This window comes from Carcharhinus amblyrhynchos, chromosome 11, assembly GCF_965287045.1.
Source record: "Carcharhinus amblyrhynchos chromosome 11, sCarAmb.v2.hapA, whole genome shotgun sequence".
Lineage (NCBI taxonomy): Eukaryota > Metazoa > Chordata > Chondrichthyes > Carcharhiniformes > Carcharhinidae > Carcharhinus > Carcharhinus amblyrhynchos.
The window spans coordinates 76,790,364-76,816,484 of NC_137334.1; the positions used below are offsets into that span (position 1 = coordinate 76,790,364).

The 26,121-nt window shown below is 40.0% G+C and overlaps 1 protein-coding gene across 5 annotated transcripts in view; it reads right to left on the reverse strand.

Annotated features, from left to right (window-relative positions):
* orc4 (origin recognition complex, subunit 4) overlaps positions 1 to 26,121 on the reverse strand; it is a 69,677-nt gene that overhangs the window by 6,527 nt on the left and 37,029 nt on the right. For 4 of the 5 annotated variants that reach the window (XM_080199386.1, XM_080199387.1, XM_080199388.1 and 1 more), the window contains 7 exons: positions 21,351 to 21,426; positions 18,978 to 19,063; positions 18,222 to 18,270; positions 12,435 to 12,586; positions 7,593 to 7,766; positions 4,449 to 4,535; positions 1,745 to 1,853 (listed from right to left, as the gene is read on the reverse strand). In XM_080199386.1, coding sequence (XP_080055512.1) covers positions 1,745 to 1,853; positions 4,449 to 4,535; positions 7,593 to 7,766; positions 12,435 to 12,586; positions 18,222 to 18,270; positions 18,978 to 19,063; positions 21,351 to 21,426 — 733 coding nt within the window. The remainder of the gene's footprint in view (positions 1 to 1,744; positions 1,854 to 4,448; positions 4,536 to 7,592; positions 7,767 to 12,434; positions 12,587 to 18,221; positions 18,271 to 18,977; positions 19,064 to 21,350; positions 21,427 to 26,121) is intronic. The other variant, XM_080199389.1, reaches the window with a different exon arrangement.

The following is a 26,121-nucleotide window of genomic DNA, read 5'->3' on the forward strand; positions in this document are numbered from 1 at the left end:
GTCCAATAACCACCCTGGGCTTCTCCCAGCAATCTCCCAGCAGCAGAAATCTTTTGCTGCCACCTCCAGGTTTGGACTCATCTGTTCCCTTAGCAGTACAGAGCTAATAGCAGCACTTCAGCTGCACAGAACTGACTCTCCTCCAATTCCTGCGAGCTGCTGTTCTCTTTGTCCCTTTGAACTGATTAGTGCTCTCTGTTAACATCTCCCAATAGGGTTACACCCCTTCCCCGAGGCAGAATTGATGGATCAATCCTTGGTAACTTGAATGTAGCACTCCCCTGTCAACAAAAGGCCACTCCCACAGGCGCTAGTTTACAAAAGCACAGAAAAAAATCCAAAAATATAGATTCTCTGACAAATGGCTCTTGGTTTTTGAATGTAGCACTCCCCTGTCAACAAAAGGCCACTCCCACAGGCGCTAGTTTACAAAAACACAGAAAAAAATCCAAAAATATAGATTCTCTGACAAATGGCTCTTGGTTTTACTAAAAGGTGGTACTTTAACATTGCAACAATCACTCAGTACTGCAGTGGAGTATCAGTCCAGATAATGCTCCCAAGTGTCGAGTGGAGCTTCAACACACAATCTCTGTTTCAGAAGCAAAGACTGTTACAATGGAGCCAAGCCAAATGTGTGAAAGCTAAATTCAAAATGTTTGAAAAATTTGTGAAAGTGTATTTTTTTTTAAAAATGGACAAAGGATTCAAAAGAATTTTTCAAAATAGATTCAGTGATGGAACTTACAAATCGATTTCTTTTATGATAACGCGATAATTGCAAGTCATTTCCCATTTAGTGGAAAGGAGTTGCATATATTCAAAAATAGTTTAATGCTCTAAGGTTCAACATAGTAAACAGACTGCTGTCACATGTTGGCTACTGGTTTTTTGTTTTGCCACAACTTCAGTGGTTAGCACTGCTGCCTCAGAGCGCTAGGAATCTGGGTTCAATTCCCTGCTTGGGTCACTGTCTATGTGGAGTTTGCACATTCTCCCCATGTCTGTGAGGGGTTTCCCCCAGTTGCTCTGGTTTCCTCCCACAGTCTAAAAGGTGTATGGGTTAGGTTGACTGGCCATGCTAAATTGCCTCTTGGTGTCAGGGGATTAGCAGGGCAAATAAGTGGAGTTTATGGGTATAGGGCCTAAGTGGGATTGCAGGGGGACATGCCTGCTCCCTGAGCAGCCTCTGAAGCAGCATCCATTTTGGTTCCAGACTGTCAGCTAGACTATAGTGTTCTGATCAGCAGCAAGATGCTATAGTCAGGCCCTCTTTAGCCAAACGGCTTCCATCTGCACTGCAAGGATTCTATGATTCTTAAGGTATTAAATGAAAAGCAATAGCTTGATTCAGAAGAAACAGGTAGCGTCAGTTTTAAGATCCTGGGCATTGTAATCAAAGAACACAGGCACAATGACTGAAGGTTGGCCCAGAGGTCGACAATATTAACATGTTCCCAATTAAAGCTAGCTCATTCTAGAAGCTTCATTTTTGAAACTTTACTGAAGACAACTCAGAATATAAAAGGCTAAATGAGATCCCAGTTGGAAAATCACTTCCTTAGCAAACTAGATGTAACCATCCAGAACTCTGACGATGTTCTATGATCCTAACCTTGCTTTATACTAGCAGAGCAAATAGACTTGTGCAAATCAGCTTAAAACATTTATACTGTATTTGCAATCATTGCACTGCACAGCACTATTTCCATTATCTATATTAAAACAACTCAGTTCTTCCTACCATGCAGTACATTCGCTTTGGAATCCATTGTGCACAGTCTACTGGCTGCTAGAAGGTCAGGTAATCGAATATTTGGGTTGGAGACAGCCACCTGACTAAGCGCCAACATCTGAAAATAAACAAGTAGTAAAAATGATGACTAAACGAGTTGTTATCTGTAGATCAAACCCATTAATTGGATAATGTCTGTCACTGTTACTATGACCAATAGTTTTACTGTTTGCAAAAATTAAGGTAAAGGGCTTTTTGTGTAATTAGCGTTACTTCACATTTGTGTCGAATTCTATTAACTATTATTCCAGTGAACAGTAGCTCCATTTGAAAAGACTGAAGGATTCCTGGAACGTGACTAAATGCACACAATTCAGTTGAGTATAATTTAAATGATTAACTTTCAAAACAAATTAGTTTAAGTGTGCAAGAGCAAGGTCAGGAGGAGAGAACAGCCAGCAACCAGCTTGCCAAAGGGAGAGCTCACATCCTGGTCCTGCTGCAACAAGAGTGAATATTGTTCAAGATGTAGCCGATGGAAACCAATGGCCGGGTATCACCAACTTCTGAGTGCTCTGGACTGGCAGTGAGCTTACACACCTTGGCAAGAGCATGAAAATCGCGCAGTCAGCTTCATGAACATTGCAGCATGGCCACTGCTCTGATAGCACCAATAAAAGATCTGATTGCAGCCATCCTGACTCTGAATTCCAGCATCTCCTTTATTTCCAAGCACGAAGGATAATAAGGATGGAAGCTTCTAAAACATTATGTCATTCCTGGACTTGGTTCAAGCAGTAGGAGTGTTGCTCTGGCAATATGGCAGGGGCACATGCTGTCAGTTCTCAGGATGACACATGCCTGCTCCCTTACCAGCCTCTGAAGCAGCATCCATTTTGGTTCCAAACTGTCAGCTTAATAATAGTGTTCTGGTCACCACTAAGATGCTACAGTCAGGCCCTCTTTAGCCAAGAGGTCATTTTGAGAGCCTTCAATTTAGCAGCATTCCAACTCCAATGCTGTAGCAACTGGCAAATTATCTCCAAGGTGCAGCAGGACAGGCAAATGAGCAAGAAAACACAGTCATTAGAGATTTTCATGATGATAATTTTTAGTTATCAACCTTAATTTTTCATTTAATGACTAAATAGCAAAAGAACCACTGTTATGCCATGCACAGATTCTTTATATTGGCTTTGACCTCAACATGACCGCTATCAGTTCACTTTTTAGGCTTTTAAATAGATTATATAGTGAATGAAAGTTGGAATGAACGAAGAAAATTGCAAGCTAATCAACGGGAACCAATGGTTAATTCAACACTCAAATGAAAGCAAAAAAACGGCAGATGCTAAAATCTGAAAGAATAATAGAAAATGCTGGATAAACTCAGCAGGTCTGGCAACATCTGTGGAAGGAACAAAGAACAAAACAGCCCAAGTGTGCGCAATACGCAGTTTCTATCCCTCTGTTCACCTCCTGTTCATCTGTCTATCAAGATAGGTGTTGAAAGTTGCTAATGTGCTTGCTTCCACTTCCCCCACTGCAGTGCATTCCAGGCACCCACCACCCTTTGTGTGAAAAACTTTCCCCGCATGTCTCCCTTAAACTTATCACCGCTCACCTTAAACCTGTGCCTCCTTTTAATTGACATTTCCACCCTGGGAAAAAGCCTCTAACTATCCACCCTATCTACGCTTCTCATAATTTTGTGGACTCCTAACAGGTTGCCCCCTCCCAGCTTCCATCTTTCCAGTGAAAACAATGAATTTATCCAAACTCTCCTCATGCCTAAAACTCTCTAGACCAGGGAACATCCTGGTAAAACCTTCTTTGCACCATCTGCAAAGCATCCAAATCCTTCTGGTAGTGTGGTGACCAGCAAGTAATATTCCAGAAACAAAGTTAACACTTCAAGTCCACATGACTCTTCTACAGAACTGGAGACAGACAGAAATGTAATAATTAAATGGGGGGGGGGGGGGGGGGGGGGGTGCGGAAGCACAACAGAATATTCAATTGAGGGGGTGGGGTGCGGCATGATGGCACAGTGGTTAGGACCTGGGCTCAATTCCTGGCTTGGGTCACTGTCTGTATGGAGTTTGCACATTCGCCACATCTGCATGGGTTTCCTCCAGGCGCTCTGGTTTCCTCCCACAGTCCAAAGATGTGTGGGTTAGATGGATTGGCCATGCTAAATTACCCCTTAATGTCAGAGGACTAGCTAGGATAAATGCATGAGGTTATAGGGATAGGGCCAGTGCACATTTGATGGGCCGAATGGCCTCCTTCTGCACTGTAGGGATTTTATGATCCCACATCGCTCTCAAATAATATAATTCATAACATTTCTACCTCCCTTCAGTTCTGTAGAAATATGGACTCAAAACATTAAGTCCGCTCCTATCTTCATTGCTAGGTTAAACCATATAAAACACGACTTTGAGTTAATAAGCTCTTAGCAGTAGCTTATGCTGCCAGACCTGCTGAGTTTATTCGGCATTTTCTGTTTTTAATTCAACCCTATTGGACTGTGCAATCAGACCGAGTAGAATATTTTTTGTGTTCCACCCATGCCTGCCGAGCATGAAAACTATAAGGATGTCCTACTGTAAACAAATTCCATTGTGCAGCACTAGTAATTACAGAAAATTAGTAAATTGCTAGGTTAAACCATTATAAAATATGACTTTGAGTGTTAATAAGCTCTTACCAGTAACATATGCAGAGAGCGGAAATCCTTACTGGAATTAAAGTGCTTCTGTAAAATATCTTCCATAGCCTTATCTTTGCACAGAGACTGGTGGGATAACAATATTTCAGATGGGTGTTAAATAGCTGCAAGTCGTGGCAAATTGCAAAACAGACAACAGACAAAGGTACAGTTACTCTCATTGCCTTGTGTTTGCCAACATAAGAAAAGGAAGATTGAGCTTGGCTGGACTAAAGGACTGGGAGGTAGGACTTCAAACTTCTGAGGCATCTGGACCAGTTCTGGGATAGACGGGACTTGTACAGGAAAAGCTGGGACTAATATCCTCACTAGAGGTTTGTTAGTGCTTTTGGGTACAGTTTAAATGAGGAGGATGGAAACCTGAAGGAAAATTCAGAGTGAAGAGGAAAAAAAACTGGCAGTGGGAAATAGAAAAGTATTAACTGATAAGGAGGATATATCAGAGCAGTATCAGTTAGAGTTTGACAGTCTTTTGTCTTTATTGATTAGTGTCACAAGTAGGCTTACATTAACACCACAATGAAGTTACAATGAAAATTCCCTTGTTGGCACACTCCAGTGCCTGTTCAAGTACATTGAGGGAGAATCTAGCATGGCCAACGTACCTAACCAGCATGTCTTTTGGACAGTGGGAGGACACCAGAGCACCTGGAGGGAACCCACGCAAACATGGGGAGAACATGCAGACTCTGCACAGACAGTGATCTAAGCCAGGAATCAAACCCATGTCCCTGGTGCTCTGAGGCAGCAGTGCTAACCACCGACAGGTTTAGAGTAGCCAACAGTAAGTCATTAGATGGAGTCAGAGTAAGGAGGAAAAGTAAAAAAGCTCAAATCAGGGTTAAATGTGCATGTATGTAAATGCACAAAATGTGGTTAATTAGATTAATGAACTAAAGACACAGGTTCCCAGATGGAATTATGATATTATTGCTTCAACAGAGAACTGGCTCAAAGGACAGGACTAGGTATTGAATATTCCTGAGTGCACGGTGTTTAGGGGAGACAAGAAAGAAAGAAAAGGCTGGGTGTGATGGTGGAGGTGGAAGTACTGATCGAAGAGAGGATGTTCCAGAGGGATCAGGAAGAAATCTCCCTGGCTAGAGACCAGGAATAAAACCGGTGCAATAACACTGATCGGGAATTATATAGACCATCCATCAATTAGAAGAAGAGATATAGAGACATCATTTGCAAATAAATTACAGAAAGTTGCAAGAATTTTAAAATAATTATATTGGGGGGCTCAATGTCCAAATACAGACTGGAATAGGAATAGTGCAAAGTGAAAAGAGAAGCAAGAATATCTGGATTGTGTTCAAGATAATTTTCTGCAGCGGTATGTTTCAGTCCAACGAGTCCACTACTGGTCCTGGTTCTGGGTAATGAGTTGGCCAAAGTGGATCGAATATCTGTGTGAGAGCATTTAGAGGGCAGTGACCATTGTATCATAAAGTATAGTTTGGCCATGGAAAAGGATAAGGATCAACCCAGAGCAGTGATAATTAATTGGGGTGGGGAAGTCAGCTTCGATGTGATGAGAATGCATCTATCTGAGTCAAGCGAGTTGGAATCAAACGTTGGCAGGAAAGATATGGCTGAAGAACGGGTCACTTTCCAGGTAAGCGCATTACAGGCAATGTTGTATATTTCCCTAAAAGGAAAAGGTAGGACAAATAAATCTAGTGTGCCCTGGATGACGAGAGAGATAGAGGTGAAGATGAAAAGGAAGAAGTATGATAGATGTCAGGTAGAAATTATGAAGAAGAATTGGGCTGAATATAGAAGAACCAGAGAGGAAGTGAAAAAACTAATGAGGAGAGAGCATGAAAAGAACATGACAACTAACATAAAAGGGAATTCCAAGGTTTTCTACAAGCACACAAACAACAACAGGGTGGTCAAAGAAAAAATAGGGCTAATAAGGGATCAAAAAAAAGGGACTTTAATGTAGATGCAGGAGAAATAGCAGAGTATTAAATGAGTACTTTGCACCTGTCTTTACAAAGGAACCAGGAACTGGTACACTAAAATATTTTACAATTCAGGAGGAGGTGGTGTTAGAAAGGCTATCTGTGCTTAAAATAGGTAAGGTATCAGGATGACATGGGATGCATTCAAGGGTACTGAGGGAAGTGAGAGAAACTTTAGAAACATTAATGACAATCTTCCAGTCTTCCTCAGACACAGAGTCTAGCGAATTATGAATGCTACAGCCTTGTTCATAAAGTGTTGCAAGGATAAAGCTGGCAACTGGAGCCTATAGGTAGTACAAAATAGAGGGAGAAACTCTATAGGAGGTGCAGTAACAGAGGGACCTCAGTGTATATGTACATACATAATTGAAGATGGCAGGGCATGTCAACAGAATAGTTAATAAAGCATATAGTTATCTTTGGCTTTCATAATAGAGTTAATACAAGGGTAAGGAGGTCATGTTGAACATGTATAAGGCACGTGTTATGCCTCATCTGGAGTACTGCATCCATTTTTTGCCACCAAATGTGACGGTATTGTAGAGAGTACAGAGAAGATTCAGAAGAATGATTCCAGGGATAAAAACAGTAGCTATGAGGATAGATGGGGAACCATGATTCTACATACGGGCCAAACGCGGGCAACTGGGAATAGCTGGGAGGGCACCATGTCGGCATAGGCTTGTTTCCATGCTGTATTGCTCTATGATTCTAAGTTGGGATTGTCTTCCTTGGAGGAAAGGCAGCTAAGACGGGATTTGATTGAGATGTTCAAGATCTTAAGGGGTATGGACAGGGTAAGTAATGAGAAAGTGTTCCTTCTCAAGGGGGCACTGATTCAAAGTAATTCACAAAAAGGGTAAAAGTGATGTGAGGGTGGCTGGAGTCTAGAACAAATTTCCTGGAGGCAGGTTGGATTGAGATATTCAAAAGGAAGTTGAATTGTTAAGAGAGATTGTGCAAGGTTACGGGAATACAGCAGGGAGTGGGGTAAGGTAGTGAGACAGAGACCTGTGCAGATTAGATGGGTTGAACGGCTCCCTGCTGCATTTTAACGATTCTGCGAATATGATTTTTTAAAATTTTTTACCAAATGGCTAGAAGATCTTGCTACATGAATGACCTAAAGGGGGAAAAAAAAAGTTACCTGGATATTTTGATTCCATTCTTGCGCAAATCTCCCATCAGGGAATTCTTTTGGTAAAGTAAGTTGTTGCTGGAAGATTTCAACATACTCCTTGAAACCAAATGTATTCAGCAAGTGAATCTGCCGGTGGGAAAATCTGGACTTCACCCTCTTTTCCAGGAGTTCCAAAACATCCTAAAGTTTTAATAGAAATGGTATCAAGTGTAATCAACCAGGTCAAACACCAAAAAACTCATTAGTGGCTTAATACATTTCCCTATAGCGCATTACAGACTTTCTAGTTTGCAACACTGCAGTGGCAGATGACTTTTGTCCAATGAACGATCAGGTTGCATGATGTTGCTGGTTGTGAAACCTGGAATTTAGATTAGTAATGTTGAGAGGACATCATGTCTAACGATCTTTTTTGCCTCCAAAGTGACGTTATAAACTGTAATTAGAACCTGCTGAGCAATCATGCAGCCAAGCAGTGTCTTTTTAAGGTAACTGAAAGGAGGACTGCTGTACAAAAGCAGAGATCATTTAAAGTTGTGCTTGAATGGGCCAAGACAGATTATCTTGCAGCTGAGAGGTTACTCGAGAGATGATGCTGGATTGTGACATTGTCCACATGTGAAGGATAACCATTTGTGCACCTATTATGACTGTTTCCAATCAAGGCCATTAACTCAGGGAGGAAAGTGAAGAAAAACAAAGTGCATCAGTTTACATGGTGCAAGAGAAATAAAAAAAACTGCAGGATTTAAATTCTATAATCCACTAATCAGATCACCCTGATGACATTAAACAGTGGAGGGACTGAAGAGGCTGAATGGTCTGTTCTGGTTCCTAGTAATGAAAGTGTCCAAGGGTCTTCTAGTTTCTGCTTTTCCCTCAATACTGACATTCGGAATTCAGAGCAGTGACAAAAAAATAAATAACTTGCATCTCTCCATTAGTTTCACAAGAAACAGTAAAAAGTCTGACAACACCTGGTTAAAGTCCAACAGGTTTATTTGGTATCACCAGCTTTTGGAGCGCTGCTCGTTCATCAGGTGAGTCCTGATGAAGGAGCAGATCTGAAACCTTGTGATACCAAATAGACCGCTGGGCTTTAACCGGGTGTTGTCAGACATCTAACTGTGCCCACCCCAGTCCAACACCAGCATCTCCACATCATTTCACAAGAAAGGGAACAAATTCTTCACACAGTGAACATATAGAAATAGTGTCATTTTCTGAGTGAACCAACCCTGCAATCACACACAAATAATTAATTTATTTCCATATTGCATAAAGGGAAAGGGGAATGAATAGGCCACTATAACCTGAAAGGGAAATGAACAAATTACATTGGCATTCTCCAACTTAATCCTCAGCAGTAATAGCTGCTTTTTTAATAAAATGCACACATGAGGCTAAGAATTAGCAAGCCCTATCAAGCAGTAGAAAAATTGTTAATCTAAGAAAATCTTTAAAAAATAATTCACGCCTGACAAAGATTTGATTGTAAAAAACAAACAGAATGTAACAGATGATCCTTCTGTTCATTATCTACTAAGTATCTAACTTCATAGACATAACAAAGGCATATTACGACAGCACTGAGAAAGAGGGCAGCAGAAATATCAATAAGAAACCAGTGTGCAAATACTTGAGTAAAGAAAATTAGATGGTTGCCAAAATTCTTCCTTTTGGCCTTAGTGCAAGTGACATGCACATTTTTGGGCAGCATGATAGCACAGTGGTTAGTGCTGCTGCCTCACAGTTCCAGGGACCTGGGTTCAATTCCCGGCTTGGTCGCAGTCTGTGTGGAATCTGCACATTCTCCCCATGTCTGCATGGCTCCGGGTGCTCCAGTTTCCTCCCACAATCTGAAAGATGTGCTGGTTAGGTGCATTGACTTGAACAGGTGCCGGACTGTGGCAACTAGGGGAATTTCACAGTAACTTCATTGTAGTGTTAATGTAAACCTTATTTGCGACTAATAAATAAACTTTAAATTTATCCCTCCCATTATTCACAAGGCTGCTATAATACTTCAGAAAAAATATCTAATCTTCTTCTTTGCATCTGGTGTAATTTTCTTTTGTCAAATAGGTTGCCCCATTTAATTATATTGGAGTCAATGTTTTGCGGACAAACATCAGTTGATATGAAAAGCATATGGATTATCTAACAGCATTAACAGATTTGAGGTTCACATTCAGCTGTCTTTGCAGGAACTGAGCTCAGTTAAACAGCCAAAATACGCATGGCTAAAAGATACATAGGTGAATTAAACGTTAACAATAGGAATTAGAAGATAGATGTCAATCGATTCTACTTAGTTTCAACTAAGTGGACTATATGTCCAAAAGACAAAATGCAAGTATTATCCAAGTCTGGGGTATCTCAAGGCGCAAGATGTAGCCCACCAAGTGCTAATTATCCAACCGATAAACTCCAGTTCTAATATTGCATTTTTCCTTAATGTTAAAAAGAATACCTTTTCCAGACAGCTAGTACTATTGAGAGTTTACCAAGAGTAGCCCAAGTTTTGTTCTCCTTTTATTAGTATTTTTAAATCAGATATTCTAGAATTTAATTTGAACCTAATATTCAATGCCATTAGTTTAGTTAACTGCTGAGAATCAGAAAGTGACTGTTGCCATAATCTACTAAAACACTTTTTCTCTGACTGAGCATACCACCAACACTGGTTTAAAACGTTTTAGAATATACTCAGACAGTTGCGGAAAACTATCACTAATGCTTATTTGTTCTCTGATCCAAAGCTGAAGATGACAAAGCTGCAGACACAATTAGGACCAGAGTTCATCTGCATCCTTATAGATTAGAATTTGAAGTAAGATACAGTGCATGGTAATTACTTCCTCTGATTACTGCCTCATTTAGTTGGGTCAGTATTTTATCAATTGTTTAATCCATCCTTTTAAATTCTGAAAACTGTTGCAAGACAAAACCTTTTTTAGTGCGCCAATCCAAGAAATTTAAGTCAAAACAGATGAAGTTTGATTTTAGCAGACAATTGCAAGGACAAAATTATACACAAGTATAACAGTAAGTTATTCCATTATTCTAGAGTAAGGAAGGGCTGGATTGTATAGCAAAAATAACAGTGAAGCCAAGAGCACGAACTAAATATTATTTACGTGGAAAATCAAACAGCAATATCTGGCAACTGCATGTGTATGTTAAACGTGCAAACTGTTGTCCGGGATGCAATACTTTTCCAAAATTTGCACAATCATGGTATTTATGCCAGACACACCATTCAAATAAATCGAGCAACATGAAGTTGTAGTATTTACCTCAGAGGTGGGAACCAAATGTCAGAAAAAGTTCTGACTTGTTGATTCTAGTCCCTTTTAATCATATGGTAATTCTTAATCACTGTCAAACAACCTTCCTGGTACTGAGGGTAACTTATACAACTGTGCACCCTTAAGCCTTCAGATTTCAATTATTTATTGCTGAAGTTTTTTTTTAAAAAGTCTTTTTTTCTGTCTTGTTGCTCTCTCACTATTGATCCACTCTTTCTTCTCCCCTGTCCATTTTACTTTCTGTATCCAATTTGACATTTAATTCAATTTAATTGCTGAATAAACTGGGCTTGTACTCGTTAGAGTTTAGAAGAATGAGGGGAGATCTCATTGAGACGTATAAGATGATGAATGGGACGGATAGGATAGAGGTGGAGAGACTCTTCCTGCTCAAAAAAGACAGTAGGACTAGGGGGCACAGCCTCAAGATAAAAGGGGGGCGGTTTAGAACGGAGTTGAGGAGGAACTTCTTCACTCAAAGGGTGGTGAATCTCTGGAATTCTCTGCCCGTTGAAGTGGTGGAGGCTGCCTCGCTAAATATTTTTAAGACGCAGGTTGATGGGTTTTTGATAAGAAAGGGGATTAAGGGTTATGGGGAGAAAGCAGGAAAGTGGAACTGAGCAGCGACAGATCAGCCATGATCTTATTGAATGGCGGGACAGGCTCGAAGGGCTAGATGGCCTACTCCTGCTCCTATTTCTTATGTTCTTATGTTCAATATTCGAACTGACATTACCTCGTTCAGGCTCTGTGCTCTAATAAATAATTCTTTCATCTGGTTAGTTAAAGGGACACACACTTGCTTGTCTTATTCTCACAGGTCCCAGATCACATTAGAGGATGCTGCGCATTTTGACTCTCCTACTTGCAATAAGTCCCAGTATCAATTCCTACAGAAAATCTACCAGCATAATGAACAGCCGTCACCATTTGTTCGTTGCTGAGGACAAAATGCAGTCAGGGATAAGGGCAGCAAATGCCTCATACCTCACAGTTCCAAAGGCCTGAGTTCAATTCTAACCTTGGGTGACTGTGTGGAGTTTGCATATTCTCCGCATCTGCATGGATTTCCTCCGGGTGCTTTGGTTTCCTGCCACATTCCAAAGATGTGCAGGTTAGGTAGGTTGGCCACGCTAAATTGATCCTTAGTGTCCAAAGATGTGTAGGTTAGCTATGATAAATGTGTGGTGCTGCAAGGATAGGGTGGAGGAAGAGGGCCTGAGTAAGGTACTCTGAAAGAGTTGGTGCACCTTCAATGGGCTGAATAGCCTCTTTTGCACTGTAGGGATGCTATAAGTTAATTTAACCGTAATTTGAATTTTGTATCTCAGCCCTGTTCTCCAACTTCTGATCTTCAAGGCCTAGTGACTTCCGTTCTTAACTGGGTCTGCAGCAGAACAAGATGGTGAGGGTAACGGAAGAAAGTAACAAACGTTAACTCTAGTTTTGAAATATGTGACCTTTAAGAGCTGAAGATACTTATAAAAATAGGCATCTTTAAAACTTTTGTTTAGTTAAGATTCCTTTGTGCACTTACCAATCGACATGTCAGGCCCACTACAGCTACAGGTGTCTGAGCTGATTGAGCAACGTCAAGGAGGTTATAAAGCAAGGTCTGGTTCCTGTGATGAGCAAAGAGGTCAAATTCATCCAAGATAAAAAGCACTGGTCTGCTGCTGCTGCGATTTCCTAGAAATAAAAATATTAACTTTCCAAAAAAAATTGTATTTTTAAAAGCAGTTCTTTCAATGTTGCTCCATCCCCATTTATTCTCATTAGACATTCGCTTCGATTTTTGACAAATTGTCGTTACTTGAGTTTTAAGTCAGGGCACTCAATAGTGAAGGAACAACGATGCTGCCACCTGGAAGAACAGGGTCAGCAGCTACAATCACGTCCAAGTTTCCACCTAAACACCATCCAGACATGGACACATCACTGTTTTATCATTGTTCTTGCAGCAGTGGAACAACCTTCACCACACATTGCAGCAATTCAAAGCTGTCAAAATCATCTTCATGAGGTTGATAACTTCTGGCCTTTGTTAGCAATGTCCACATTCCAAAAATATATATTTAAAAAATACATACATACAATGTTGAACTATGAGTCTGGACAACTAAGCATAACCATCAAATTCCTGCAGCTAACAGATGAGTTCCCGGTCACCTTCCGACCTCTGACTACTTTGCTTATAATTTTCCCGTTTGGATCTGACATCCAGCTTCCCACACAATTCTCTGTACTCATCCAGCATTTTGCTCGAACCAGGGGGTTCATTTACACTCATTTGAAATGCTACAAGGCTTTAAAAAGGTACAAGCAATGTTGCATTTTGTTGCACAGAGTTGATTTTGTAACCCAAAGGCTTTCCAATGGGATTATAAGAATATGATGTGGCGATGCTGGCATAGGACTGCGGTAAGCACATTAAGAAGTCTCACAACAACAGGTTATAAAGTCCAATAGGTTTATTTGGTAGCACAAGCCACTAGCTTTCGGAGCGCTGCTTCTTCATCAGGTGACTGGGAGTCGTGTTCACAAGAAGGGCATACAAAGACATATATCAATTTACAAGATTATGGTTGGAATGTGAGTCTTTACAGGCAATCAAGTCTTAAAGGTACAGGCAATGTGAGTGGAGACAGGGCTAAGCACAGGTTAAAGAGATATGTATTGTTTCCAGCCAGGACGGTTAGTGAGATTTTGCAAGCCCAGGCAAATCGTGGGGGTTACAGATAGCCAAGTTCTGCACACATGAGGACGGCCTCAACGAAGATCTTGCATTCATGTCACACTATGTGTAATCCCCATGACTTGCAAAATCTCACTAACTATCCTGTCTGGAGACAATACACATCTCTTTAACCTGTATTTAATGCCCTCTCCACTCACATTGTCTGTACCTTTAAGGCTTGATTATCTGTAAAGACTCGCATTCCAACCATTATTTTGTAAATTGAGTTTGTATCTTCATATGCCCTGTTTGTGAACATGACTCCCATTCACCTGATGAAGGAGCAGTGCTCTGAATGCTTGTGGCTTGTGCTACCAAATAAACCTGTTGGACTTTAAGCTGGTGTTGTGAGACTTCTCACTGAGAAAAAGCAGGATCCAAGCAGCTGGGTGGACCTAGTGACTCCAATTTGGCAAGAAACTAATGGCAGCTGCCAGTAATTCAACAGAAACAAGAGAGGAAAGAGATGTCTAGTCACCTTTAGCTGCTTCATCCGTGACTCTCCTGCACCATAAGGACAGAAGTAGGGAATGTAGCTGCTGATTAGTGTTCTGTTCTCAACTCCTCAGCTAATAAAGCAACCCATGCCCACATGTAGCAACACTGGAAAACATTCAAGTTGAGTTAAGTGACACGCAACATCAATGCCACAGAAACGTCAGATAATGACCGTTTCCAACAAGAGAGAATTTAACCATCTCCCCTTGTCATCGAATAGTATTCCTACCACAAAATCCCCAGGAGGAGGCTGGGAATTCTGCAGCAAATAATCTTCCTTGTGACTCCCAAAGCCTCTCCACAAGGCACAAGTCACTGACGGAATACTCTCTACTTGCCAGAATAAAAGTGCAGCTCCAAGAAAATTCAAGTAATTTGATAGGGTCCAGGATAAAGCAATTTGATTGGTACCTCATCCACCAGTTTAAATGTTCACTCCCTCCATTGCTATGGCAGAGGTGTATACCATCTACAAGATGCACATGGAAATGTGTGCAGGGTTTTTCAACAGTGCCTTCCAAACTGGTGACCTATCACCATGAAGAACCAGCACAGCAGACACAAGAGAAAACCACCTACTGTTCCCTTTCAAGTGGCAACCCAGGGATTAAATCATCATTCATTCAGTATTGCTGGATTTAAAAAATCCAGTTTATCTATCTAGCAGCACCGTGGATGTACCTACAGCATGCAGACTACACTCGTTCAAGAAAAGGCCTCATCATCATTTTTCCAAAGGTAATAAATTCTCGCTTTGCCAGTGACACTCACATCCCATGGATTAAAGTAAAAGAAAAAGTTTTGGGTACCCAGGTTTAGAGGGAAACGCTGCCCCAGATAATGCTTCAGCATCTGTAGGACACCAACACCGTAATGAATAAAAAAGTTAATGTAAATAAATTATGACAAAAGTTTTTTTTAATGTTGTTTTGAGGATTATATGAAAAAGAATATAGAGGGCAGTAAAGAGAAATGTTAAAATGGCCAAAAGAATTAGCTACCCTTTTACAAATAATGGTGTGGAATTTGTATAATCAGCCAAAATAAGCAGACTGGACTGCAGATTAAAATCTCATTCAAAACACACACTGGTCTTCCAAAAAATAATTTGCCCATAAGATTCAGGGAAGACATCAGTCACGGTCCATTAAGCTATGCAGGTCTGCTTACCCAAAAGATACTCTACTGAAATGGCAACCATCCACTGACCTTAAATAGATCATTTCAATAATAGAGAATACTATAACATGTCCTTTTATGTGAAGATACAGGTAAAGAAGAAAAATAGATTCAATTCATCCAAACAGGACATCTGGAAATAAAAAACTAACAATCTAACTTTAAATGAAGCCCAAAAGGTTGCTTACCTTTGTGCTAACAAATTCAAAGCACCTGACAGCATGCAATAGGAAACCATATTTGAAAGCAAAATTATTTAATATTGACTACCCAAGAGGCAAGGGGAAGTTGCTCTTCTTACCACTGGATTTCAAAACCCGCCAAATATTTTGTCCACCTTGGTTTCCCCAGAATTGAAACATATAAACTAGAAGCAGGAGTTGGCCGTTCAGCCTTTTGAGCCTGCTCCACCTTTCATTTTGATCATGGTTTTCTTCTCACCTCAGTTGTAAATGGTTTATCTCACCTTATCCTCAAACTATGACCCCTAGTTCTGCATTCCCCCACTACTGGGAATATTCTTTCTGAACCTACCCTGTCTAACCCTGTTAGAATTTTATAAGTTTCTATGTGATTCCCTTTCACTCTTCTAAACTCCAGTGACTATCATCTTAACTGACTTAAGTTTCCTCTCATATGACAGACCTGTCACCTGTCATCCCAGGAATCAGCCTGGTAAATCTTTACCGTACTCCCCCTAATAGCAAGGGCATCCTTCCTCAGATAAGACACCAAAACTGCACACAACTCTAGGTGTGGCCTCAGTGCCCTATACAATGAAGGCCAACATACCATTTGTCTTCTTTACTGCCTGCTGGACTTGCACTCTTATTTTAAGCGACTGATGGATGAGGACACCAAGGTTTCACTGAGTGTCCAACTCTCTCATGTTACACCCATTCTAGTAATAATCCGTCTTCCTAGTATTGCTATCAAAGTGGATAATCTCACACATCCACATTATACTTCATCTGACGTGCATATGCCCATATTCTCAGCCTGTCCAAATCACGCTGAAGCATCTCTGCAACCTCCTCATAGCTCACCCTCTCACCCAACTTTTTATCATCTGCAAATCTGGAATGATGCGTTTGGCTCCCTATTCCAAATCATTAATGTATAATGTGAACAGTTGGGGTCTTTACGCAGATCCCTGCAGAACCCCACTAGTCACTGACTGCCAATCAGAAAAAGACCCATTTATGCCAACATTTTACTTCCTATCAGCTAACTAGCTTTCTATCCATCTCAAGACATTATCTGTAATCCCGTGTGCTTTAATTTTATATAGTAGTATGTTAGATCTTGTTGAAAGCCTTAATAAACCACATCCACTGGTTCTCCTCGGTTAACTCTACTAGATAGATCGTCAAAGAATGCCAATAGATTCATCAAGTATGATTTCCGTTTTGCAAATCTATTATGACTTTGTCTGATTATACCACTGCCTTCCAAATGCTAAGTTATGAAATCCTTGACAATGGACTCTAGCATCTTCCCCAGTAGGAATGTTAAGATCACTGGATTACAGTTCTTTGTTTTCTCTCCACCTCCCTTTTTGAATAGCAGCCTTACATTAGCTACCCTCCAATCTGTAGGAACCAGTCCAGAGTCCAAAAAATTTTGGAAAATAACCACTAATGGATCTATTATTTCCAGGGCCACTTCCCCGAGTACTCTGGGATGAAGATTATCAGGACCTGGAGATTTATCCTTCAATCCCATGGTGGCACTGTTGCCTCACAGCACCAAGTACCCAGGTTCAATTCCGGCCATGGTTGACTGCCTGTGTGGAATTTGTTCTCCTCATGTCTGCGCGGGTTTTGTATTATTGTTTCCTGATGGCAGATGTTCCAGTTTCCTGCCACACTCTAAAGATGTGCAGGTTGAGTGGATTGGCCATGATAAATTGCTCCTTAGAGTCCAGGAATGCGTAGGTTAGGGGGATGTGTGGGTTTATGGGGATAGAGTGGAGGGGAGGGCCAGGGTAAGATACTCTGTCAGAGAGTCAGTGCAGAGTCAATGCACCTATGATGTTCTTCTGCACTGCAGAGATTCTATGTCTGTGCAGTTTATTAGTGTTGAACATGAGATTTTGGATGCAACTAAAATGAAATCCAAATACTTCTGATATCAGATGTTCCAAATTTGAACTTTGCAGAGCTGAATTAGCCAAGAAAAATCCAAATCCAGATTTAGATTTCAATCTAAATGCAGACCACCTGAACGACATCCAAAGTTGAACTCTGCGATACTTATTCAAAAGGTTTATTAAGTCTCATTTGGATTATTCTTGGGTTTCCTTTGTTGCACGCAAAATTGAGAAAACTAAAAAGTAACAATGTAAGATTATGTTAACATAACTTCAAACCAGGATTTTCTGATGGTTATGTGTGCGTCCAGCTGAGCCAAACACCCAGGAAGATCCTAGGCTTGATCCTAGGATAGCCAACTTCAGCCAGAGCAGCAGTTTGGGATTAGTGTAGCGAGTAGGAGGTAAAGAGGGGCATTCTTGTTCCAGTGACAAGGAATGAGAGAAACAGAATTGGGCATCTGCCGCTAAGTGACTCCAATGTAAAATGGGCTTGTGGAAACTGAGTGGCAGCAGCAGGGGGGGATGGGGGGGTGGGGTCTCATGCTCAGCTGAAAAGTCTTCGTCAAATTGTCTACCACTATATATTGTGTAAATCCAAACATAAAGAGCAGCTATTTCCATGAGTTACTGCAAATGTGTCAACACCTGCAGAACTCTATGGCAAGCGGCCATCATTTGATGCAGAAAACTGAGGTAAGGGAGGAATAGGGCAGAACAAAAACTCAATCCACATCATTTTATATGAACCACAACTATTGCTATAATTAATTACCAAAATGAAAAGTCTGGTGAAACAACATACAAAAAAAAGTTACCTTTTTTCAACGCTTCAAGAAGAAAAGCAAGATTTTCAGCAAAGCTCCCCTGCAAGTAACAACATTTCCATGCGGTCAGTAGATTCTCTATGTATACACAGCAATGAAAAATTTTAAAAAACGCTTTAACCTCATGCTCTGGAATTCAGGTACCCTGATGACAGTACGACGTGGTACTTTGGTATTGCATCAATTGACAGGCTGGATTTCTCCTCTTGGGAGAAAATTGTTTGCGAGGAGTGATCTGATAATAAAAGGTTTTGATAGAGTGGATACAAAGGGAATGTTGTCTCTTGCATAAGGCCATCAATACAAGATCATCATCAACAAATCCATCAGGGAATTCATAAGAAACACCTTGATGCAAAGTGTGCAAGAATGTGGAACTTGCTCTCACAGCAAGTGGTTGAAGAAATTTTATGGATGCTTTTAAGGGGATGCTAGACAAGCATCAGTCTTCCTTATTATAAAAATGAATTGACTGTAAAATTGATCACACCTGTACTGTTATTAGTTGGCTAACGTGGTGCTCCAGGAGAAGTACGGCAGATGCACAATTTTGGTTTATTTCTTAATCATACCTTAGCAACCACTATTAAACTTAAAAATGGACACAATTGATTTCAAAAGGTAAAGCAAGAATGCTGATATTAAGCTAGAACTTAAAAAATATACACTGCTGTTTCTACAAAAACATGAGCACATTATTACAAAATGTCACATTGCAAAACATCAATCTTATATACAATGACTTACAAAAACTTTATCTCCAACAACATTCTCAAGCTGGAGCTGTCGTGTAATTTCTTTCAATGCAATCTTGTCATCTGTTTGTAATAAACCTAAAACGTAACCAAATAAAATGGCTGTGGTTTCATTTATTCACCAAATAGGAAGAATAATAATTTTAGGATTAACAAAGTAGAACATTTTTTTTTAAAGAAAACATTCATCATGCACATCTAAGACTTTAAAGGGGCCAAGAGAAACCTGGAAATGGACAGAACTGCAGATGAAACAAACAATGCCAAAAGACTTTTCCAACATTATGGTCTCTTAACCATCCAGTAATCAAACCCTTTGCACAGACATGAACACAAGAAGAAACAGAAGATGGTTAATATGGTAAATTACTTCTTGGAGGGGTTTGATAAAAGCAGGGCATCACTAACAATATACAATCCAAGAACAAAAATACACATTGGATACTCAGGGCTGTTACTTTAGTGCAGTAGCAGTTCCACTGAGGTCAAAGCCAATGAAAATTTTAAATATTATCCTTGAAGAAAGCCAACCTGTCTCAGAAATGGTAAATTTTATATGTCTAACCGCAGGTGTTTATTTTTTAAAAAGTAGAGGATGTAACAGTCATAGCTGGCAGTCGAGACCAGAAGGAAGTAATAAGACAGTCTAACTACACTTTCAAAAATATCTTTAATTAAAAACAAACTGCATGTTTTTAATTCATTAGATTATGGGCGTCTCTGGCTAGGTGAGCCTTTATTGCCCAATCCTAATTGCCTTGGAGAAGGTGCTGGTGTGCTGCCTTCTTGAACCACTGCAATCTATGTGTGAGTATAATGTCACCTCTTTTTCTGTATTTATTATACATCTGCTAAATCCATTTCTATCCTCTGTTCTCAATCATTTTGCTGACTGTTAACAGAGACTAGTTCTAGCATCTATCTTCTACATCTATTCTTGAACTTATCTGCCATACATTGTCCATAGTCACCTCTTGATTACCTTGTACCCTACGAAATGTTTTTCGTCTGGTCGTGTAGTAATTGGAGTACAGTCCAAAAAGATTTGCAGTGTCCTTTATGAAATGAATTTGACTACACCTCACTCATCCTGATGGGTACAAGCCTTTCATGAAATTGCCAGAAATTTGTCACCACTGTAACAATTTTCTAATGAAAATCACAATGACAACACAGCAGAGAAAAAGTGTATAATGGCAATGTGTCCAAAAAAAATTGAAAACTATAATTTGGTTTGTTTTTGTTAGCTTATGTTTCAGTGTTAACTGGAGATTAAGCACAAAATGATGAATTATATCTGCTCAGAAGTTTGTTCCCAACAATTCAACTTTCTTTTTTCTGAACTGTATCTTTGATGCAGGAAAAGCAATTAAAATAAAACTGGTGTATATAACAGATATTCTTTTTCTCTCTCTCACCACATCAAAACAAACTATACACCATGAGAGCCTGGTTCCAACTGACAAATTAAAAGAAATTTATTCAATATGCAAATGCTTTGGGAGGACGCAATAAGGGAGAGCTTGAATGTCAATCACCTTGTTTCAATATGCCATGGATAATTTTTACAGCTGTAGTGTACAAGTGGCATTGCCGATCTGGTATCCAATCTAGAAAATGCTCAACTTGCTTTTCCATTTGACTTCATTAGAAAAGAAAAATGGTTTGGATTCTGCAGCTGGAACCAAGACTGCAGTGTTGGCTGTATGCTCCAATGATAGGCTGAATATTAGATCCCATCAACTCTTCCCCCTAAATCCACAGTCCTCTCTAGTGTAAGGAAGCTAAACATTGTCAGTATTTATACAAAACAGTGAGGTTTACTAGGCTGATACCGGAGTTGAGGGGGTTGAGCTATGAGGAGAGGCTGAATAAACTAGGCTTGTACTCGTTAGAGTTTAGAAGAATGAGGGGAGATCTCATTGAGACATATAAGATGATGAATGGGACGGATAGAATAGAGGTGAAGAGGCTCTTCCCGCTCAGAAAGGACAGTAGGACTAGAGGGCACAGCCTCAAGATAAGGAGGGGGGGGGGGTGCAGTTTAGAACGGAGTTGAGGAGGAACTTCTTCACTCAAAGGGTGCTGAACCTCTGGAATTCTCTGCCCGTTGAAGTGGTGGAGGCTGCCTCGCTAAATATATTTAAGACACGGGTAGATAGGTTTTTGATAGGCAAGGGGATTAAGGGTTATGGGGAGAGGGCGGGAAAGTGGAACTGAGCCACGACAGATCAGCCATGATCTTATTGAATGGCGGGGCAGACTCAAAGGGCTAGATGGCCTACTCCTGCTCCTATTTCTTATGTTCTTATATTATGTTCTTATGATAACGATGGATTCCACTTTTCCAGAGAAAGTGATTTACCATTTAAATGCACTTGCAGAAGATTCTCCTTAACTTGTTTCATTTCCATAAGTTCCTTCAACACACTCCTCAGCAGCTAAAAAAACAAAATAAGAACATTTCAGAACCCAAGCTTCAACTTTGTCAGAAAGCAGCTTCTTCTTCTGACCTTAACCACTGAAAAATACAGTAAGAGTCCCAGATTTTCAAATTGAAGATTCCCAAATTAGTGTCTGGTTCCAACTGGTATGACCATTTTAATGTTGGTATAATTTACACTTTTGGTGTTTCTCTGACCCACTCAGATTGTTTTTAATTTTTGGCAGAAGCAAAGAATAATAAGATGACAATTGTTAAATTATGTAAAAAGGTCACTTTATGTCTTCGCTAAGATCAAAGACAAATTCAGAGAACATTTTATATCAAAATACCAAATACATGAAAATAAATTTTCCATTACTTCTCATTGTGAAAGAAGACAGATGGAAAGAAAGACTTGCATTTATGTAAAACCTTTCGCAATCCCAAAGTATTACACAGCATTTTATAGTCACAGACTGACTCTTGGAAGCATAGTGGCAGTTATACAACTTTGGGGACAATCTTTTTCTGGACACAGTGACGTTATATAACCTTTGACATGGCCAAGATGAGATCTTAAATTGAAAGAACAGTTTAGCCTACATTTAATAATTTGATAAAATAAATCAACAACCTTATACATTTACCATATTCAATAATGCATCACAGTAAGAAAACACTCGTGCAAAACCCATTCATAAAAACGTAATTCCCTTTAAGTGGTCAATCTGTTATCAAGTCAAACAAAAACGTATCCACTTACAGCAAGGACTGATGATCCTTCAATAATCCCTTAAAACTGTCGAAGTGTGACCCAGCTCCCCTGCTGAGACTGGTTGTTCTGGAACATTTGAAACTCAGCCAATTTTCAGAATAGGCCCAGCTATCAAAACACATCTTGGGAAATGTCAACAATAGAGTCAAGTGAAACTGAAGCGCCAGCTGTAGTTGCTGTGCAGTTCCATTTCAAAGCAGAATGTCAATTAATGTATTTTACCAAGTACTTAGATTTATTTTAACATTCAATAGGGTGTTTTTTTCCCCCAATGTTAAAGATCAGTGGACATTTAAATCTCAGTCTAAAACATGACAGAAGAGTTTCCCACCACATTTTGAACCAGTTTTGAGTGCATTACGACACTTATTCCATTGGAAAAAAGTGCTGTAATATGTTAACACTTGCACAATGCTGGTCAAAGATGGTCAACTTATCTTTGTACTCAATCACTACAGTAATAACACATCTAATTTTCAATACAGCATCTAACCATTGAAATGGAAAGCAAACCTTTCTTTGTAATTCAAATTCAGTCGATAAAAAAATTCTAGTAACATGACACTTTTTGTTTGAACTGGGGTACCCGAGTATTTCACAACTGAGGGAGGCAGTGGTGTAGTGGTATTGTCACTAGACTGGGAATCAAGTGACCCAGGGTATTGCCCTGGGGGGCCGGGTTCAAATCTCACAATGGCAAATGATGAAATTTGAATTCAATAAAAATCTGGAATCAAAAATCTAATGATGGTAATAAAGCAACTGTGGTAAAAACCTATCTGGTTCATTAATGCTTTTGAGGGAAGGAAATCTGCCGTCTTTTCCTGGTCTGGCCTGGTGACCCCAGATCCAGAAATGTGTTTGGCTTTTAACTGCTCTCTGAAATGGTCTAATGAGCCATTCAGTTAATGGGCAATTAGGGATGGATAATAAATGTTGGCCCAACCAGCAATGCTCACATCCAATACATGAATAGAATAAAGGTGCCATGAACAACGTCTCTTCCTGAAACAGCTGGATGCCATACATTGTATGGGTGGCATTGCCATGAGATAGTATGGATGCCTAAAGGCTCACCTCCACAATGACATAGGCAGAGACAGAACTTCTAAGTGCAGGCTTGCTACTCATACACATATTCCGCCACAGAAATCCCACACATCAGGAATCCCAGGACTGGGTCCTACCCACTATTTTGAAATCACTTCTACCTCCATTCTAGCATGGATGGAAGCATAAAATTTCAGGCATTCGGAGTGGTTTTCAGTTTAGAATCAAACCATACAACATCACAGAAGGAGGCCATTCGGACCATTATGCACAGGCCAGCGCTCTGGGGGTAAAGCCATCCAACCTATTTCACTCCTCTGTTTTCTCCTTATTTACATTAAAAAAAGCAGTTTGAACATCTCAATCAAATCTCTTCTCAACCCTCATTACTCTGTGGAAAAGCAATCTTCTCCAATCTGTTCACGTGACTGAGGCCCCTGACAGAATTCTAGTAAATCTCTTCTGCACATTTTTTCCAAGAATTGCACACTATACTCCCACTGAGGCCTACCCAATGCTTAATGAAGGTTTAATGCAGGAATTGACCAAACAACCACTCAAACCTCCTTTGATAAGACAATGACTGATCTTTGGCCTCTATTTTCCCACTCCATACCTCAATCCCTAGAGTCCAAAGGTCTATCCTTCCTTTTGCACCTTACCACTATTAATAAGTTGAAGAATCCCATATTCTTTAAAAACAAAACAGTCTTCTCAAATTGTCCAGCCACCAAGGGCAGAGCAGGCAGAAGAAACGCAGAGTGGGAGAGAGTGTTTAACAAAACGTGTATAACAACAAATAACGAGGCTTGACCAAATATTTTGCATCTGTCTTCACAAAGAAGACAAAGTTTCATAAGAAATAAATGATAACGTGGGACTAAAGGTGAAGTTATTCCCTTTGGTTGCAAGAATTTCTTTTAATAAAGGTGAAAAACTTTTAAGTGTTGATGTTCAAAGAGATTGGAATGTTCTGGTACAAGGAATGCAGGAAGTTGGCATGCAGGTAGAGCAAGCATTTAGGAAGCAAATGGCATGTTGGCCTTTAATGCAAGAAGTTTAGAATACAAGAATAAATAGGTTTTGCTGCCACATCTGGAGCACAGTGTGCAGTTTTGGTCCGCTTGTTTATTGATCTGGCCACCCACCATATTTGGCAAAGGACTTCGGATTTGTAACAGATCACACGAGTGAATCAGGTATGTTTATGTCCCACCTTCAAAACAGCAGCAGAGAAAATCAGAAAGCCATCAAACCAGCTGCAGCCAATTAAACAGCCAAGGTAATACAGAGCAACATCTTGAAAGTGGCAAAGGGACTCTCCTCAATCTGTTCCATCTAAGAAGTCATCCAAAAACCAACCTCCTAAAATTTAGTTACGCAAAACCTTGCATCTTACCGAGAATCCTGTTAGAGATTCACTTCAACCAAGTGCATCAACTCACCTAAGAAATTCCAGGCCTGCTATGAAAGACAGACTGGGGCAATTATAAACAGTACTGTTTCTTTCTTTTCTTCCTCTTTAATTAATCTTTGTGCGAGTGATAGCACGTGTGAGGATCTGTGCGTTTAAACTTCTGGAACAAATGTGGGATAATAAATAATCTTTGGTATTTTAAAATTCACAAAACAGTTTACTGCTGGGATTATTTAAACTAGGACAATCACTATTGATGGTAAAAGTACATGCACATTACATACAAAAATAAATTGATCATGGAATCTTCAAAACACACAACCTCTATCATATGAAAGAAAGCAGACGCATGGGAACACCACCATTCATAGTGTTTGCGTGTCCTTGGCTGGTGACTGAGGCTGTGGCAGTTTTTTTTAAGTTCCAATAGAATCAAGGATTAAGTTGCAGCCCATTTAACTGCAATTGCTGGAGTAAAAGTCTCCTTAAATGTAATCCGTCTCTTCTACTAATCATGAGTTTTGCACACAATGTTCCTTTCAAAGGAAAATTCAATATCTTTGTGCCGGATTTTTAAACTGTAAAGAGAATGGTGCCTTAACTTGGGAGAAAAGAGATTGAAGTCAAAAGATTGAAAGACTGCTTAATTGACAGATTTTCCAGATCACTCACTGCTTTTCTCTTTAGCACATTGTGTTACCTTCTCTCCCCACTGCCCCCCCTTCCAACTGTCCCACCACTTATCTGATGTCTGAACAGACAGTTGCCTCTGTTTTGCGGTTAAGAGATAGGTAGATTCTGTAATATCCCACTCGATGATCACCTGATGAGTCATTATCCACCTTGATAAGATAGCAGGACATATCTCCACTGTTGGGAGATTTTGGGAGGTAGTCTTATAGAAATGCAAACGCTATATCCAGTACATTTCAGTAAATCTCTTTGAATTGGTTCTGACATCTGAATATATGAAATTCCAGAGAAGGCATGTCTGAATTGCACTTTACAGTGGAACCTATTCGAAGCTGGTTAGATTTCAATACCAGATGTCAGTTGACTTGTGGCAGCCATTTTTATTCTCCTTTTCTTGAATAAAATGTCACATTAGATAGTTTAGTATATGTTCAGTCATATGGTGAAATTACAGGATAATACCACTCATGCACAAGCCACATCATCATGACAACATATAGGCAGCCTAACCAAGCAGATCTGGGAGTGTTGAGGAAGGACAAAGATTTCCTTGAGGAGGCAAGGGGAATTCCAGCTGTTTCTGGTCCACAGGAATACCACTTACCATAGGGAATTGACAGCTCCTCCTTCTTTGCAATGCCGAATTTTCCGACCCATAGGAAACACATGCAACACCAGTTAACTTCAAATCAGTAACAGAATTGGGGCGGCATGGTGGCACAGTAGTTAGCACTGCTGCCTCACAGTGCCAGGGACTCAGATTCCATTCCTAGCTT